At 47.7% G+C, this 18,998-nt stretch overlaps 1 protein-coding gene across 1 annotated transcript in view; it reads left to right on the top strand.

Moving 5' to 3' along the window:
- Positions 1-18,998, top strand: part of patj (PATJ crumbs cell polarity complex component) — a 446,032-nt gene that overhangs the window by 302,283 nt on the left and 124,751 nt on the right. The window contains exon 27 of the mRNA XM_070888230.1: positions 4,503-4,594. Within this exon, the coding sequence (XP_070744331.1) occupies positions 4,503-4,594 (92 nt within the window). The remainder of the gene's footprint in view (positions 1-4,502; positions 4,595-18,998) is intronic.

The raw sequence follows: 18,998 nt of genomic DNA, 5'->3' as shown, positions 1-18,998 counted from the left end.
TGGCGGTGTGGTGTTCTGGCCTGTTGCTGTTGGGATTGTCCATGAGGGTCCTGATGTTCCAGGTCCCAAACTTCATCCTGACGAAGTGGAAGATGCCTGTGCGAGAGTTCTTTTAATGTGGGGTGGCCGCTGCACACCGGCAACCACACGGGCTTAGCTGAACAAGGTCTTGGTCCAGTGGCAAAGGGGTCCAAGACAACTGGAGACCAGGCACAGCTCTGTAAGCTTAATTGCCTACGGTGAAGTGTTGGCCGCAATCTCGGCGCCGGGTAGCGCCATTGATGGCAGATGGCCCGAGGCTAGGTTGGAGGGCAGGCATTAGGAAGGTGACTTCCAAAGTTATTTTAAAAGTTAAAAGTTGATAAAAATTCTCAATTTATTTCAAAAGTTTCCAAGAGTTGTTAAAAAGTCTAAGCTGTAAATCAATAATAGATTATAAAAGTTTCCCCAGTTTAAAAAGTTTCTAAAAATTGTTTAAAAAAAAAAGTCAAGGATGTAGATCAATAATGTTTAAAAGTATTTTGATTAAAAGTCTAAAATGTAAGTTTTAAAAGTTATCCCAACTTATTTAAGAAGTTTAAAGGTTGATTAAAAGTTTAAAAATTAACTAAAAGTTGGTCAGGAGTTGAAGAAGCGGCAGGCGAGGGGTTCCTTCGGCAACTGCAAGGTAATGTTTATTTGTTGTCCCGCTGGGGCTGCTCAGGGCCCACTGTGTGTTATCGTGCTGGGGCTGCTCAGGGCCCGCTGTGTGTTGTCGTGCTGGGGCTGCTCAGGGCCGCTGTGTGTTGTCGTGCTGGGGCTGCTCAGGGCCGCTGTGTGTTGTCGTGCTGGGGCTGCTCAGGGCCCGCTGTGTGTTGTCGTGCTGGGGCTGCTCAGGGCCCGCTGTGTGTTGTCGCGCTGGGGCTGCTCAGGGCCCGCTGTGTGTTGTCCTGCTGGGGCTGTCCAGGGCCCGCTGTGTGTTGTCGTGCTGGGGCTGCTCAGGGCCCGCTGTGTGTTGTCGCGCTGGGGCTGCTCAGGGCCCGCTGTGTGTTGTCATGCTGGGGCTGCTCAGGGCCCACTGTGTGTTGTCGCGCTGGGGCTGTCCAGGGCCCGCTGTGTGTTGTCGCGCTGGGGCTGTCCAGGGCCCGCTGTGTGTTGTCGCGCTGGGGCTGCTCCGGGCCCGCTGTGTGTTGACGTGCTGGGGTTGCTCAAGGCCCGCTGTGTGTTGTCGCGCTGGGGTTGCTCAGGGCCCGCTGTGTGTTGTCGCGCTGGGGCTGCTCCGGGCCCGCTGTGTGTTGACGTGCTGGGGTTGCTCAAGGCCCGCTGTGTGTTGTCGCGCTGGGGCTGCTCAGGGCCCGCTGTGTGTTGTCGCGCTGGGGCTGCTCAGGGCCCGCTATGTGTTGTCGCATTTGGGCTGCTCACGGCCCGCTGTGTGTTGTCGCGCTGGGGCTGCTCAGGGCCCGCTGTGTGTTGTCGCATTTGGGCTGCTCACGGCCCGCTGTGTGTTGTCGCGCTGGGGCTGCTCAGGGCCCGCTGTGTGTTGTCCCGCTGGGGCTGCTCACGGCCCGCTGTGTGTTGTCGTGCTGGGGCTGCTCAGGGCCCGCTATGTGTTGTCCCGCTGGGGCTGTCCAGGGCCCGCTGTGTGTTGTCGCGCTGGGGCTGTCCAGGGCCCGCTGTGTGTTGTCGTGCTGGGGCTGTCCAGGGCCCGCTGTGTGTTGTCGTGCTGGGGCTGCTCAGGGCCCGCTGTGTGTTGTCGTGCTGGGGCTGCTCAGGGCCCGCTATGTGTTGACGTGCTGGGGCTGCTCAGGGCCCGCTGTGTGTTGTCCTGCTGGGGCTGTCCAGGGCCCGCTGTGTGTTGTCCTGCTGGGGCTGTCCAGGGCCCGCTGTGTGTTGACGTGCTGGGGCTGCTCAGGGCCCGCTGTGTGTTGTCCTGCTGGGGCTGTCCAGGGCCCGCTGTGTGTTGTCCTGCTGGGGCTGCTCAGGGCCCGCTGTGTTTTGTCGTGCTGGGGCTGCTCAGGGCCCGCTATGTGTTGTCCCGCTGGGGCTGCTCAGGGCCCGCTATGTGTTGTCCCGCTGGGGCTGCTCAGGGCCCGCTGTGTGTTGTCCTGCTGGGGATGCTCAGGGCCCGCTGTGCGTTGTCGTGCTGGGGCTGCTCAGGGCCCGCTGTGCGATGTCCCGCTGGGGCTGCTCAGGAGGGGACACAAAAATCTACTAAAGGACAGACAGGCAGTGGGCAAAAATTTGGCAGATGGAGTATAATGTTGGAAAGTGTGATGTCATGCACTTTGGCAGAAAAAAAATCATAGAGCAAGTTATTATTTAAATGGAGAAAAATTGCCAAATCCGCAATACAGCGGGACCTTGGGGTACTTGTACATGAAACGCAAAAGGATAGTATGCAGGTACAGCAAGTGATCAGGAAGGCTAATGGCATCTTGGCCTTTATTGCAAAGGGGATGGAGTATAAAAGCAGTCAAGTCTTGCTACAGTTATACAAGGTATTGGTGAGGCCACACCTGGAATACTGCGTGCAGTTTTGGTTTCCTTTTTTACGAAAGGATATACTTTGGAGGCAGTTCAGAGAAGGTTCACTCGGTTGATTCCGGGGATGAGGGGGTTGATTTATGAGGAAAGGTTGAGTAGGTTGGGCCTCTACTCATTGGAATTAAGAAGAATGAGAGGTGATCTTATCGAAACATATAAGAATATGAGGGGGCTTGACAAGGTGCATACAGAGAGGATGTTTCCACTAATGGGGGAGACTAGAACTAGAGGGCATGATCTTCGAATAAGGGGCCGCCCATTTAAAACAGAGATGAGGAGAAATTTCTTCTGAGGGTTGTAAATCTGTGAAATTCGCTGCCTCAGAGAGCTGTGGAAGTTGGGACATTGAATAAATTTTAGACAGAAATAGACAGTTTCTTAAATGATAAGGGGGGATAAGGGGTTGTGGAGAGTGGGCGGGGAAGTGGAGCTACATCCATGATCAGATCAGCCATGATCTTATTAAATGATGGAGCAGGCTCGAGGGGCTATATGTCCTACTCCTGTTCCTATTTCTTATGTTCTTATTACCTCGTGTGAAGCCTCAAGCGAAAACTTGCTTTGAAATATGCGGAGTTGTGCGCAGCATAGTAGTCCACGGATTCCAGGGAAGCACTGTTATACGTAAGTGTACCTGGGATCACGTGAGACGATGCTCCTTTCACCAGCCAATCAGGAAACATAGAAAGTCCCGTTTGACTAATATGCTTTAAAGGAAGATACAGGTCAATTGGAATCCAGCCAACAGCAGAGTTAAGCATAGCAACCTGACGGTCACTATAAATTCTGGCTGCCCTTCACTCTTAGAATGCAAAGCCTATCACCTCAGAATTGTGACGACCAAACCTTTTTATCAATGAAAATAGATCGATCGAGTTTTTAAAACTGGCAATACAGTTTTCTGGTGACATTCAATTTTGAAATGAGAGGTTTGACTTTGCAAAATTTTTTAAAAAGATTAAAACGTTCTCTTCCCTCAAATCAAGCCCTTACACCTGTCTGGTAGGTTCATTTCAACATTCATTTTTAACTATTATCGTCCTAAATTAGCAATTTTCTAATTTCCCCCCCCCCCCTCTCCCCCCCCCCCCCCTCCCCTTACGCCGTGCATACAGGCTCTTGCATCTGTTTGCACCAGCCATTGAATTTTCCAGCATAATTTATGCACAGTTGGTGGGCAGTTAGCCCAAGTTTTCACCAGCAATGAGGATTTGAAAGTCGTATAAGATCATCTTTCTATTCAGAACTTGGCAGATCACAAGTTCGGGATTTAGCACATGTCGAAATCCCGAACTTGCGGTCAATTTCAAAGGCGGTATGACGCCATATTCTGAGTATGCGGTTATACCCACCACAAATTCAGGGCCAATGTGATTGGCTGCTTAGACAGCTTGACGACGTCACTACTGCTGTTCGCTGGAGTTTCCCTTTTGACCGCTACAATCAATTTCACGTCGAGGAAGCTAAAATTCTCGCCACAGTGGGCAGCTTTCTTCGAGGTCACCATCGCTTGGCCGCTGACCACAAATTACGGGCCTATATCACAAAAATTGTTTACTCCCACCTTCGCACCATTGCCTGCTTCCACCCTTACCTCTCTCCTGCTGTTGACACCTTTATCCGTTATTTCCCTGATGTCTTCCTTGTTGGCCTCCCATCATCCACACACAATAAATTACAGTTTGTTCACAATTCACATTGTGCACATATCCTGTCCTGCACTTGCGCATTATTTCTGTCCTCACTGACTACCTCTCAATCGTTAACTCTTGCACCCTGGCTCAGTTTCCATTTCTTCTATTTCTTTTAGCTATATTTCCCCCTCTGTCTTGGGACCTTTTTGTGCTCTATAAAATTGTGTTCAGAGATTTTCTAAGAAATTGAATAATAAAACTATATAAATAGAAACTACTGTGAGTTGCTTTGTCTTGTAATTAGTATCTTTTGTAACTGTAATTCCCGGTCTCTTAATTTTTCAGATCAACAGCCAGACACTTTATGGGAGAAGCCATCAAAATGCATCAGCAATTATAAAGAACGCTCCAACAAATGTCAAGATAGTTCTGATAAGGTAATAGTGTTTCCCCTCATTAAATAAAACAATATCTGTTGAATCAATATCTAAGGTATGTTTAAAAAATTGTATTGATAATTAACGATTGCATTTTGCTGCCTTGGACTGCAAGATGTTTACAAACTGAACCAATCACAAAATTATTTTCAGTGCAAATTATATTTCTTTAGCCAGTAACCAGCAAAAGTTGCAACACTGTATTTGGACAGGTGTAGTAAAAGATTCTGGTTTTAGCTGGCTCTTTATTTATTGTAACTGGGTTTAAAGGGGCAGCTGCCGTACCAACACGAGACAAAAGTACGTCATTGTTGTTCACTTTCTTTCATGCCATGGACAATGTCTCTTCCAGATGGGATAAGGCTACCAATAGTCTAGCCAAGGTGGTTTGTACAGTCGTGTTACATTTCTTCCTGTCACTGAAAAGATGGACAAAGGATTAAAAATGTGCTTTCCATAGGTTGCCAGCCTATTCCTGAAATATCAAAAGCTTTACCTTTGTACATTGTTTTCAATTGAACTGCAATATCAAATATGCTTTCACAAAACCCTTGTCTAATTCTATATTTAAAAAAAATGCTAGATTAAACAGCATGGGAGATTTTCTTCAAGGGCATGATCACTGCAAGAAACGGGTTAGGGCAGGACTTGCACCTGCTGGTCCTAACCCACTCTGAACCCGCCACATTTTTATGACTTGTATAATAGGCAGACTCCCGGCAGTATCTCCCCTCTGCCTAGAGCACAGAGGTTTTACAGTACAGAAGGATCCCATTCTGCCCATCATATATGTGTTAGGTAATTGTGAGAGCAATTCAAAATTAGCAATGCCCTGCGCTCTCCTCATAGCACTGCTTCATCCTCTATTTTAAATATTTATACAATTTTCCCTTAAAAGATGCAATGGTCTCTGCCTTAACCACTCCCTGTGGGAAATCCTTATATGCTCCAACAATCCCTGCATGAAGAAATTTCTCTGAAACTCTCCCCTCATTCCTAATTACAATTTTAATGATTCCCCGACCAAACTTTTTCCGATTCACTATCAAAATCCTTCATTTTTTTTTTTACTCGTAAAATGCTGCAATGATTAATTCTTATTCCTGCTGTAGCCTTCCTTGACACTGGTCCACTGTTTGTTCCACACAAACTAGTTGATAGATTAATGTAATGTCATTTAGTTATGTTGAGAGTGAATTAATCAAAATCAGATGCATTTAATGCATTATAAATGCTGATGTTTAATAAAATTGAAGTGTTTCCAGTACTGTATTGGCAGCACCTAGCTAGTTTATATAGGATGATGTCGGATTGCATAGGATATACGTCACAGAAACAGGCCATTCGGCCCAATTAGTCCATGCCAGCGTTTATGCTCCATTCGTGCCTCCTTCCGTCTTTCCTTATGTCTTTCCTCATCTAAATCTATCAGCATAACCCTCCTACTCTCTTACTGCCGTCCTAGGCTTGTCTCCCTCAGATAAGCTACAGCTTCCCTCTGTGCCTGTCTTGGCATCCTCTGAGGGCCCACCATGGCATTCGTCCCTGTCTCCTCACGATTAGCAACCCCAACTGTTCCATCCTACTCTCTTACCGACCTTGCCGCCCAGTTTTTCCACAGGGTCAGTGCTTGGAGCGCTAGGAGATTGACAAGGTTAGCCAACCTTGCTAACCTTGCTAATCTTGCCAATCCCGTCGCCCTCCAACTCACCGCTCCAAGCGCAGACCCTGTGGATGCTGGCAGTGGATCAACCATCACCGATTCTCTCTGAATCTTGCAGAATGTCCATTCGCTTGCGAACAAGGCCCTTGCCATCCATGAGATTATTGTGGATGATTGCATCGACATCATAGCCCTGATGGAAACTTGGTTGAGGGCTGATGACACCTTTCGCTTAAATTAAGCTTCTCTTCCTGGCTATACTTTCCACCACTTGCCCTGCTCAGACCGCCATTGTGGCGGTGTGGCTCTCATCACCAAATCAAATCTTGGTCTGTCCCTCTACTCCTCTGGCATTTTCACCTCCTTTGAACATCTCCCCTTATTCCACCCCTCTCACCTCTCATTTAAAAATCGTGTTCTCTACTGCCCACCAAGTATGATAAAAATGTTATCACTGAGATACCTTCACTGCTTTCCTGCCTCAGCCTCTGCACCGAGCGACTTTTGATCCTCGGTGATTTCAACCTCCATCTCAGTTCATCATGCTCTCTCCTCTGCGTTCACTATCCTCCTATCCTCCCTTAATCTTTCCCTCCGTGTGAATTCCCCAACCCATATTCAGGGCCACCACCTTGACCTTGTCATCTCTTGTGGCCTTGCTATTCCTACTGTGTAAATTGCAGATAAGGCCATCTCTGACCATTTCCTTGTATCGCTCTCCACCCACATCCTCCTTCCCCAACCCAACCCCACTTCTGTGTCCGCCCCTGGAAAAAACTCTCTACAAACTTTCTTAGAACTGCACTTCTGAAATCCGAACTGTCCAGCCTTTGGCCCTCCATTCACCATGACATTTCTGCAGCCACTGATCTGCTCAACCACACCCTCACCACCACCTTTGTCCTATTAAAACCATTACTCTCTCTCACTCTGGCATTACCCCTGATGCGGTCCTCATCTTCGCTCCCTCAAGACCAAGGGGCGAACAACTGGTTTAGCCAATCACTGCCAGATCTGGCTGGATTACATAAAGCATTATCGGGTCCTGCTCTCGTCTGCCAAAATTGCTCACTATTCCAGGTTCATTCTGGAATGCATAGATATCCCCTGGTTACTATTCTCTACTACTAATCGTATTTTTAAACCCCTCTCCCTGTCTCCACCACACTCATCTCCAACAACAAGTACGAGGAGCTCATGATTGAGACCATCCGATCAGCTGCCTGTGCCACTTCCCTTCCTTCCCCAAGCCCACCAGGCCAAACTTCCTCGGAGGTTCCCTCCGGCCCTAGCCCTGAACACTCATCTTTCTCTAGTTTCTCTCTGATCTCCCCTCCATACTCGTCTTGTCCATGTTAGCTGACATTGTTAACAGTTCTCTCCCCTCAGGTACTGTCCTCCTCTCCTTTAAATCTGCCGTCACCACCCCTCTCAGAAAAACAACTCTTTACCCCAGTGTGCTTGCAAACTACCATCTCATCTCCAACCTCCCTTTCCTCTCCAAATTCCTTGAACGTAGAGTCGTCTCCCAAATCCATGCCCATCTTTCCTGGAACTCCTGCCACAGTACCGAAACAGCTCTCATCGTCATCGTCATTTCTTGACCTGTCTGCAGCCTTTGGCACAGTTGACCACTACACCTTCTTTCAATGCCGCTCCACCATTGCCCAGGTGGGACTGCACTCGCTTGGTTCGATTCTTCTCTATCTAATCATAGCCAGAAAAACTTCTGCAATGGCTTCTCCTCCCACTCCTGCATCATTTGCTCTGATGTCTTCCCAGGATCTATTTTTGGCCCCCTCCTATTTCTCATCTATATGCTGCCCCTTGGCGGCGACATCATCCAAAAACAGTGTCAATTTCCACATGTACACTGACCGATGCCCAACTCTACCTCACCATCACTTCTCTCGACCCTTCCATGGTCTCGAAGCTGTCAAACTGCTTGTCCGACATCCAGTATTGGATGAGCAGAAAAATTTCTCCAATTAAATATTGGGAAGACTGAAGCCATTGTCTTTGGTCCCCGCCACAAACTCTATTCTGTAGCCAGCGACTCCATCCCTCTCCCGAGCATCTGTCTGAAGCTGCGCAATCTTGGGTCATATTTGACCCTGAAATGAGCTTCCGACCACATATTTGAGGCATAAATAAACCCGTCAATTTCCACCTGCGTAATATTGGCCATCTGTGCCCCTGCCTCAACTCATGAGCTGCTGAAACCCTCATCCATACCTTTGTTACCTCGAGACTTGATTACTCCAATGCACTCCTGGCTGGCCTCCTATATTCTACCCTACGTAAACTTGCGGTCATCCAAAACTCGGCTGCCCGTGCCCGAACTTGCACCAAGTCCCTTTCACCCATCATCCCAGTGCTCGCTGACCTACAGTGGTTTCTGGTTATACATCGCCTCGATTTCAAAATTCTCATCCTTGTTTACAAATCCCTCCATGGCCTAGCTCCTCCTATCTCTTCAATCTCCTTCAGTCTCTCAACCTCCTGAGATATCTGCGCTCCTCAAATTCTACCCTCTTGAGCATCCCTGATTATAATCACTCAACCATCGGTGGCCGTGCCTTCAGCTGCCTAGGCCCCAAGAACTCCTTCCCTAAAGCTCTCTCCCTCTCTACCTCTCTTTCCTCCTTTAAGACGCTCCTTAAAACTGACCTCTTTGACCAAGCTTTTGGTCATTTGCCGTAATTTCTTATGTGGCTTGTTGTCAAATTTTTATCTTAACACTCCTGTGAAGTGCCTTGGGACATTTTACTACGTTAAAAGCACTATATAAATACGTTGTTGTGTTATACCCTCTCCCTCATGCTTGTCTAGCCTCCCCTTAAATGCATCTATACTGTTATGTTCATAATAAAGTAATGCAACTGAGTAATGTAGACATGAGTAAGTGTGACCTTAGCTCCTTTATTCAAACTCCAGAGTGTTGGTACAGCATGGGAGGCCTGCTTATATACAGTGCTCCCAAGGGATGCTGGGATCCCTTGGGACTCCAACAGGTATGCCTTCTGGTGGTGGTATGATAGAGGTTACCTAGGATTGCATACATAACATCACTCCCTCCCAAAGTCAATAGTACACTTATTTACAGGGTGAGACGATCTGGGGCTTTTCGCTCCCTTGTCGATCGTCTAGGTACAAATGCAGGTGTGGGTGAGTCGGTTGGTTCTTCGCTGGGCAGCTGGCCTTGCTGGGCTGCTGGGGATGGTGAGTTCAGCTTCGTGGTCAACTGTGATGTCGGTTGCCACTTGTGTGTGTGTTGGAGGGTCGGAGTTGGTGGTGTCCTCTTCGGGTTGCTTGTGGCTGTCTGTGAATTGCAGTTTGGTTTGGTCCAAATGCTTTCTGCAAGTTAGTCCATTAGCAATTTTGACCTGAAACACCATACTCCTGTCTGGCTATGACAGTGCCAGCAAGCCATTTGGGACCATGTCCATAGTTGAGTACAAACACAGGGTCATTGACTTCAATATCGCGTGACAAGTTTGTGCGATCATGGTACATGCTTTGTTGATGCCGCCTGCCCTCGACGTGATCATGGAGATCAGGGTGGACGAGAGAAGGCCTTGTTTTGAGCGCCCTTTTCATGAGCAGCTCGGCTGAGGGAACCCCAGTGAGCGAGTGGGATCTGGTGTGGTAGCTGAGCAGGACTTGGGGCAAACATGTTTGCAGGGAGCCTTCCGACACACGTTTCAAGCTTTGCTTGATGGTTTGCACTGCCCGTTCTGCCTGGCCGTTGGATGCGGGCTTGAATGGGGCAGATGTGACGTGCTTGATCCCATTGCGGGCCATGAATTCCTTGAATTCAGCACTGGTGAAGCACGGCCAATTGTCGCTGACAAGGACATCAGGCAGGCCATGCGTGGCAAACGTGGCTCCTAGGCTTTCGATAGTGGCAGTGGACGTGCTTACAGACATTATTATACATTCAATCCATGTTGAATAAGCATCCACAACAACCAAAAACATTTTGCCTCGAAACGGGCCCGCAAAGTCAAAGTGGATCCTAGACCACGGTTTGGAGGGCCATGACCACAAACTTAGCGGTGCCTTGCTCAGTTGAGAGCAAGTGTTGCATTAGCGCACGCATGACTCCAAATCTGAGTCGATGCCGGGCCACCACACATGGGATCCGGCTATAGTTTTCATCATTACTAGGCCTGGGTAGGTACTGTGTAGGTTGCGTATGAACGTTTCCCTGCCTTTCTTAGGTAAAACCAAGCGATTGACCCACAAAAGACAGTCCACCTGTATGGACATTTCGTCTTTGCACCGCTGGAAAGGCTTGATCTCTTCATGCATCTCTGCTGGGACGCTGGACCAGCTCCCATGGAGGACACAGTTTTTTTACAAGGGACAGTAAAGGATCCTGGCTGGTCCAGGTCCTGATCTGGCGGGCCATAACAGGTGACTTTTCATTTTCAAATGCATTCATCACCAAGAGCAAGTCTGCAGGCTGTGCCATTTCCACCCCGGTGGTGGGTAACGGTAGCCGACTGAGAGCATCAGCGCAGTTCTCTCTGCCTGGTCTGTGGCGGATTACATAGTTATATGCAGACAGCGTAAGCACCCATCTTTGGATGCAGGCAGAGGCATTGGTATTAATCCTTTTGCTCTCTGAGAATAGCGATATGAGCGGCTTTTGGTCAGTTTCTAACTCAAACTTGAGACCAAACAGATACTGGTGCATTTTTTTCACCTTGTAAATGCATGCCAGAGCTTCTCTTTCAATCATGCTGCAGGCCCTTTCTGTCTTGGACCGAACTCTTGGACGCATAAGCGCCAGTTGCAATGTTCCCGATTCGTTTGCTTGTTGTAACGCACATCCGACCCTGTACGAAGATGCATCACAAGCAAGCACTAAACGTTTACATGGGTTATACAGAACAAGCAGCTTGTTTGAACAGAACAGATTTCTGGCTTTCTCAAAAGTAGTCCCTTGTGATTTCCAGTCATCTGCCCAGTGTAGCAGCACATGTAGGGGTTCTAGGTGCTTAACCCAGGTAGGAAATTACCAAAATAGTTGAGGAGTCCCAGGAACGACGGCAGCTCCGTCATGTTCTATGGTCTCTGCACGTTCCGGGGGTGGCCTCCGTCTTGGCATTGGTGAATCTGATGCCGTCTGCTGCGCTTCTTCCCCCTAAGAACTCGACCTCTGGTGCCAGGAAAACACACTTCGACCTGAGTCCTATGCGATCTAGTCGACTTAGAACCTCTTCCAGGTTCTTCAAGTGTTCGATGGTGTCCCGACCTATGACCAGTATGTCGTCCTGGAAAACCATGGTGCGCGGAACCGACTTTAGCAGGCTCTCCATGTTCCTTTGAAAAATAGCCGCGGCCGATCGAATCCCAAATGGGCATCTATTGTAGATGAACAGACCTTTGGGCGTGTTGGTGCAGGTGAGGCCTTTCGAAGATTCCGCCAGCTCCTGCGTCATGGAGGGCGAGGTCAGGTCCAACTTGGTGAATGTCTTTCCTCCAGCCAGGGTCGCAAATAGGTCATCTGCTTTGGGTAACAGGTACTGGTCCTGTAGTGAAAAACGGGTAATCGTTACTTTATAGTCCCCACAAATTCTGACCGTGCCATCGCCTTTGAGAACCGGAATAATCGGGCTGGCCCACTCGTCGAACTCCATCGGCGCAATGATGCCCTCTCGCTGCAGCCTGTCCAGCTCAATTTCCACTTTCTCTCGCATCATATATGGCACCGCCCGTGTCTTGTCGAGGATGGGTCGCGTACCGGGAACCAAGTGGATCTGCACCTTCACCCCCGAGAAACTTCCGATGCCTGGCTCAAACAACGACGGGAACTTGCTCAGAATCTGGGCACATGAGGCGTCGTCGACGGACGAGAGCACTCTGATGTCGTCCCAGTTCCAGCGGATTTTTCCCAGCCAGCTTCTGCCGAACAGTGTGGGTACTATCCATAGTGGGAATTCGTACACTCCATCATAGGAGACTTTTACTGCTGCACTGCCAATTACAGGGATCAGCTCTTTAGTGTAAGTTCTTAGCTTGGTATGAATGGGTCTAAGCTTTGGGCCTGTGTACCTTGTTGCACCACAGCTTGTCGAAGGCCTTTTTGCTCATGAAAGACTGACTCGCACCCGTGTCCAATTCCATGGATATTGGAATTCCGTCCAGTTCGACTTTTAGCATGATCGGTGGACATTTCGTGGTGAAGGTGTGTACCCCATACACTTCAGCCTCCTCGGTTCGAATCTCTAGTTCAGCCTGATCCACCATGAATCGATCCTCCTCTGCACCGTGGTGGTTTGCAGGGTTTGCAGCTCGTTTGCATATTCGCTGGTGGTGTCCCATTGTTCTACAGCCTTTGCACACAGTGTTTAAAGCGGCATTAATGGGTTCGATGATCACTTCCACAGCGCCAACAAGGTGTTAACTGCCTCGCTTAACGTTTGATGGCGGACTCTGGGTCATCTGAGGTCGTGCAGCTGCAGGCGTGTACAGTACTTGCCGAAACCTCTTTATGCTGCGAAATTTGTTTGGTGTTATCGTGGTGGACATAAATGCCTGGGCTATCGTTATGGTTTTTCTCAGGTTCGGTGTTTCAACAGTCAATAGTTTGCGAAGGATAACCTCATGGCCAATTCCAAGCACAAAGAAGTCTCTTCGCATTTGCTCCAGGAATCCATCGAATTCACAATGTCCTGCAAGGTGCCTTAGTTCGGTGATGTAGCTCGCCATTTCCTGGCCTTCAGACCGTTGACACGTGTAGAATCGATACCTTGCTATCAGAATGCTTTCCTTCGGATTTTGGTGCTCCCAGACCAGCGTACACAATTCTTCATACGATTTGATTATTGGTTTCACCGGAGTTAGGAGAATCTTCATAAGGCCATAGGTTGTGCCCCAAAGACGGTGAGGAGGATCGCCCTTCGTTTGACAGCGTTCTCATCCCCTTCCAGCTCATTGGCCACGAAGTATTGGTCGAGTCGCTCCACGAAGGCCGCCCAACCGTCCCCTTCTGAGAATTTCTCCAGGATACCAACAGTTCTCTGCATTTTCACGTGATTGTTCTTTATCTCGTCACCAGTTGTTATGTTCATAATAAAGTAATGTAACTGAGTACTGTACACATGAGTAAATGTGACCTTAGCTCCTTTATTCAAACTCCAGTGTGTTGGTACAGCATGGGAGACCTGCTTATATACAGTGCTCCCCAGGGATGCTGGAATCCCTTGGAACTCCAACAGGTATGCCCTCTGGTGGCAGTATGATACAAGTTACCTAGGGTTACATACATAACATACTTTTCGCTTGAACCACTCCCTGTGGCAGTGAATTCCACATTCTCACCACTCTTTGGGTAAAGAATTTTCTTCTGAATTCCCTATTGGATTTCTTGGTGACTATCTTATATTGATGGCCTCTAGCTATGCTCTTCCCCACGTGGAAACATTCTCTCTATATCCACTCTATCAAAACCTTTCACAAATTTAAAGATCACTCCTGAGCTGTCTTTTTTCTAAAGAAAAGAGACCCAGATTATTCATCGTTTCCTAATATGTATACTCTCTGATTTCTGTATCATCCTTGTAAATCTTCTCTAGTGTCTCTACATCCTTTTTTATAATATGGTGACCAGAACTGTACGCGGTTCTCTAAATGTGATCTAACCAAGGTTCAATACAGGTTTAGCATAACTGCTCTACTTTTCAATTCTAAACCTCTAGACAGCGTATTTCCTTCCCTAAAGGACATTAGTAAATTAAATGATTTTTTTTAACAAAAATACGATAGTTTCATGGTCACCATTACTGATGCTAGCTTTTTTTAAATTTCAGATTTATTTAATTAACTGAATTTAAATTTCCCAGCTGCAGTGGTGGGATTTGAAATTGTGTGTCTGGATCATTCGTCCTGGTCTCTGGATTTGCTCTCGCTCTTGCTCTCGCTCTCGCTCTCTGTGTGTGTCTGACAGTGAGGAGTGGGGGGGGGGGCGGGGGCAGGCTGGAAGGAGGCACCCCTGCTCTCTCCTCCGGCCCTTTGATCATTTTGAGTGCCCCCCCAACCCACGCTCCCTCCCTTGCCACGCTCCCACGCTCCTCCATCCCTCCCCGGTACACACACCATTCAAACACAGACTGGGGGAAAACCGCCATGCTGAGCCATTGCACAGGCGCGCATGCTCCAAGGTGCCTGCGCAACGCTGCCGGCACTGGTAAGAAGGCTGATCCCTAGCCCCGCCCCCCTGCAGGCTGCGATCGGCTTGCTCCGCCCCAGGGGGACTACGCTGCGCCACGCCACGCTCCAGGAGGACCGGAGAATTGATCAAGAAGATTCCGGCGCACCTTCGAGCCCAGGCAGGTCACGTAAGTCTCGGAGGTGTGCCGTTTTCGCCAGAACCGGAAACTTGGGCCTATAATCACTATACTACCGTACTTTAAAACACTGATTCCTCTATATTGTTGCCAATTCACACTAACTCTGAATTTTCTTGCTGACTAATTCACTGCAAATATCAGCTTATGGTTTTTTAACTTTCATCGAGCTGTGTCTCTTTTGCCTCTCCACAACAGTCAATAGCCTGCTGATGCTTATTGTCTCGGTGCATACATGAAGAATGACTAATTGGTGTGATACCGAGTAAACTAGTCAACAGATTATTCATTTTATGTCAGTTGACCCTGTAACTGGTTGAAAGATTTAAGCCCCAACTTTAACCCTGCCGTCTTGCCAGGAACAGGACGGGTGGGTGATTAAGATAGCGGTAAAGTACTTACCGCTCCATTCCCACTCGCCGCCATTTTAACCTTGCACTTTTCAAAGTGCAGATAGTGGATGCTTCATACATGTATTAAAATCGGGGTCCTATAATGCAATTAAGGCCTCGATGCAATATTAACTAAGAATTGCGGCAGTCTCGCCCAGTGCCAGATCCAGCAGTAGAATCTGGCAGCAAGTGGATCTGGTGCCAGAAGAATTGCAGAAAATTGAGACATATTTTTAATTTTTTCCTGTTTCCTTGTGGGCTTTGAGGAGCAAGAGTGTTACTCCAGGCCCCACAAGGAAACCTTGGACCTCCCCTGCCTGCCCAAGGCTCTCTTCCCCCAACAACGATGCCCTCCTGATTTCCCTCATAGCCACTTACCTGCCAGTCATCGACCTTTATGCCCTAATCCAGCAGGAAGCTCTAGTTGCCCGCCCAATATCCCACTCCCACCAGCCAATTAGAAACTCCCGCCGGGTTCGGGCTGGAGACTGATGTGGACAATGCTAATGAGACCCTTGAGTTAAAACCTACCAAGCCGCATGCTGCTGAGGACTAGACAATTCCCCATCCGCGTAGGCCTTCATCTGCATGATGTCTGCCGAGAATTAAAGTCGGGGCTTTAGTTTCTTTGAACTTAACTTGAAATCCTTTGTGCATCTGATTTACTAGTGAAACACTGTAAATGCTAACGGGATCTGTTCAGCACCAGCCTGCTTTACTTCAGCTTTTAGCTTATTGTAAGTGATGGCCACATCAGCTTTTCTTACACCAACCTTTCTTCCCTATGATCAGGTTTGGCATGTCACATTGGCAAATTATCCTTTCTGAAAAAAGCTGACATATTTAAAGATAATTAGTAAAGATATAATAGTTATCAGGGTAGAAATTGCGGTTGGAGGCTTCCCGCGAGCAGATGCCTCCGACCTGCAAAAAATCTACAAAGTTACCTGGTGGTTTGGACACTTGCGCTCCTGGGCCCCTCTGGGGACCCGCGGGTAGAGGCCCATGTCTCCAGGAGGCACATGTCTCCAGGAGGCACATGTGGTTCGTAAGCGCCATGCAAGTAGGAAACGCGGCAGCCAGTTTGTGCGCAGCAAGCTCCCACAAACAGCAATGTGATCATGACCAGATAATCAGTTTTAGTTATGTTTTTGATCTCCAAGGAGGATTGAAAGATTGTGGTCAGAGATTATTCTATTTCCACCCGAGCTTCCCTCAGCAACCTAGGATGCATCCCATCTGGACTGGGTGACTTTGATGCCAACCTATTTAGCACCTTGTAGCAACTTGTGCCTTTAAGTTGACAACCTTATTTGTAACACTCCTTCCATTAACACGTACGCATTCCAACACCATGGTGGTGAGGCTGCAGATGGTAGAGGTGTGAGGAGAGAGTACCTTGACAAGTTGTGACTTGGAACCAATGAATAGTGTTTAATGCTTGACGTGGTCTGGCTTCTTCCTTGATGATTTGGCAAGAGTTAATTATCTCACTCAACAGCTTAAGGGTAACCTAACCGAGGGTTAGTATATTCAATTAATTTTGATCCAAACTGGGTTAAATGTAAAACAGTTTGGGAACCGAGTCAAGGATCATTCATCCTACGCTGAGAGGTAAAATCCCAGACAGATCCTTGGTGCTGAGTTAAAGGATGGAATTAAGATTTGTGTGCTCCCTCGGCATGTATTCGTGCGGGGGGGACGGCGAGGGATCGGGACGGAGGGGCGGTGAATGAGCTTACGGGGCCCAGGGGCAGCATGGGCCAGCCCACTGGCTGTGTGCGCACTAGGTCCATGCAGCAGAGCAGATCTCCAGTCGTCCTGGTTAACCCTTGCCACTGGATAAAGGCCTCTGTCAAGCCCGTGTGGTGGCTGGTGTGCAACGGTCACCACACGTTTATTAAAAAAAAAATTCACGCACAGGCGTCTTCCACCCCTTCAATTGGAGTTCAGGACTGGAACATCGGGTCCTTCATTGAAACATCTGTGAACTTGTGGAAGCAAGTCATCCTCGTTCGAGGGACCACCTATGATGATGATGGCAAGAAGAGGATCCCCATTCATGCTTAATGGTGTTTCCATCTGTATGGAATCACCATAAGTATGAATGGGAATATCCCCAAAAATACCTCTACATTTAAAATAAATTTAAAATTAATTGGAATGGCATTTAATTAAATATTTAAAACACAAATTTAATTTAAAAAAAATAAACTTTATTTCATGGGTTTTTAAATAAATTATTGGGAAAAAAATATTTTTCTGTCCTTTAAAAGTCCTATGCTGGAAAAGTAGGCCATAAGCCTGCTTTTACCAAGCATAAGAATTTCACGGGTATTCACTGAGCAAATAGCCCAACTCTCTGCCAGGAACGCGTGCGATCTGTCAAGAAGATTCTTGACATTGCAATTTCTGGGTTTTGGCGCATCCACTTCGCATGCCTAAACCCGGAACTTGCGCGGCCCCTACGGGCGTGTGTGCACCTCGTTCACACCCATAGGGGCTGCAAATTATGGCACAAAATGTTTGCAGAAAACTCACTTGTTTCCAGTAGTTTTCTCAAATATGTGACAAAGTAACTAACTGCAGAATGAAATGCCGCCGCCTTAGGCAGTCCCTCGAATCGAGGATGACTTGGTTCCACGCCAAAAAGAGATGAGTTCAATGAGTTCACAGGTGTTTCAATGAAGGACCTAATATTCCAGGTCCCGAACTTCATATTGCAGGCTGGAAGATGCCTGTGCGTGGACTTTTTTTAACGTGTTGCATACCAGCCACCACACGGGCTTGACAGAGTTTGGTCTTGGTCCAGTAGCAAAGGTTAACCAAGACGACTGGAGACCAGCTTTGCTGCACGGACCTGGTGCGCGCACACATTGCAGTGTGGGCAGGCTTGTGCTGCCCCTGGGCCCAGGCCTCTTCTGGGCCCCGAACTCACACATCTCCTGGGCCCCGATCATGTCGCTCTGCAATCTCTCGCTGCTCCTGCGGCCTGACCTCGCCGCTCCTGCTGTATCTGCCCACGCTCCAGTCACCGACCTGGATTACGGTGACGTCCTTTCCAGTCACCCTCTTCACTGACATCGCTCTCATGCACCAGACTCCGACCTGAGAGGGAACATCTGCGACAGGTCGGGATCTTAAAAGAAGCAGACCTGCGGGCCCTGGGAGCAGCATGGCGGCCCCGACCTGTTGCAATGAAATGCAATGTGACATTGAATGCCTTAACTATATATTCAGTTGTTTGTCTATTGTTTTAAACCCTTAACTGCTGATTGATTCAGGAAAATTCTTGTCTCCTTCAGCAGTTGTTTACTTTGAGTTCTTCTCAGACACTGTGACATTGAAACATCAGGAATAGCTTTATTATTGCAGTATTAACCCTAAAACGAAAACACTAAAAACGCATTTAAAGCTTAAAAAAAAATTAAAATATATAAACATAAATTCTGCTCTCGTGATAATTTCCACCATTCTCGGTCTTTTTTATTTTTATTTTAACATAAAATTTACTTTTTTCCACCAAACTTATATTCTATCTTTTGAGATCTTTAGCTTTCCCGTTTTCTTTTTTTTTCTCCCATCCTCAATTTTGGAAATACTAGATGTAGCTTATTGATGAGGTCACATCATAGATATGCCCAGATCAATCTTTGATACATATACATCAAAACCTGGAATCGGCCTGCCAGATTAAAATTACCTATTGGCAGCTACTGCTGCCTAACAGCACATGGGTGAGTAAATTTCTCTCGGAACGTAGGAATGTATAAACAGAAGTATGCCTTTCTGCTCTTGAAGCCGTTTCAGCCATTCACTTTGATCATGATTGATCTGACTCCATTTACCCACCTTGGTTCCACATCTCTTGATACCCTTAACAAAAATTTAGCGATTTCAGTCTTGCAACTTTCACTTGACCCAGCATCCAGAGCCTTTTGGTGGAATGAGTTCCAGTTTTCCACTACCCTTTGTGTCAAAAAGTGCATGTC

This window comes from Pristiophorus japonicus, chromosome 8, assembly GCF_044704955.1.
Source record: "Pristiophorus japonicus isolate sPriJap1 chromosome 8, sPriJap1.hap1, whole genome shotgun sequence".
Lineage (NCBI taxonomy): Eukaryota > Metazoa > Chordata > Chondrichthyes > Pristiophoridae > Pristiophorus > Pristiophorus japonicus.
The sequence above is the reverse complement of the archived record's forward strand: the minus strand, read 5'-3'. Positions and strand labels throughout refer to the sequence as shown.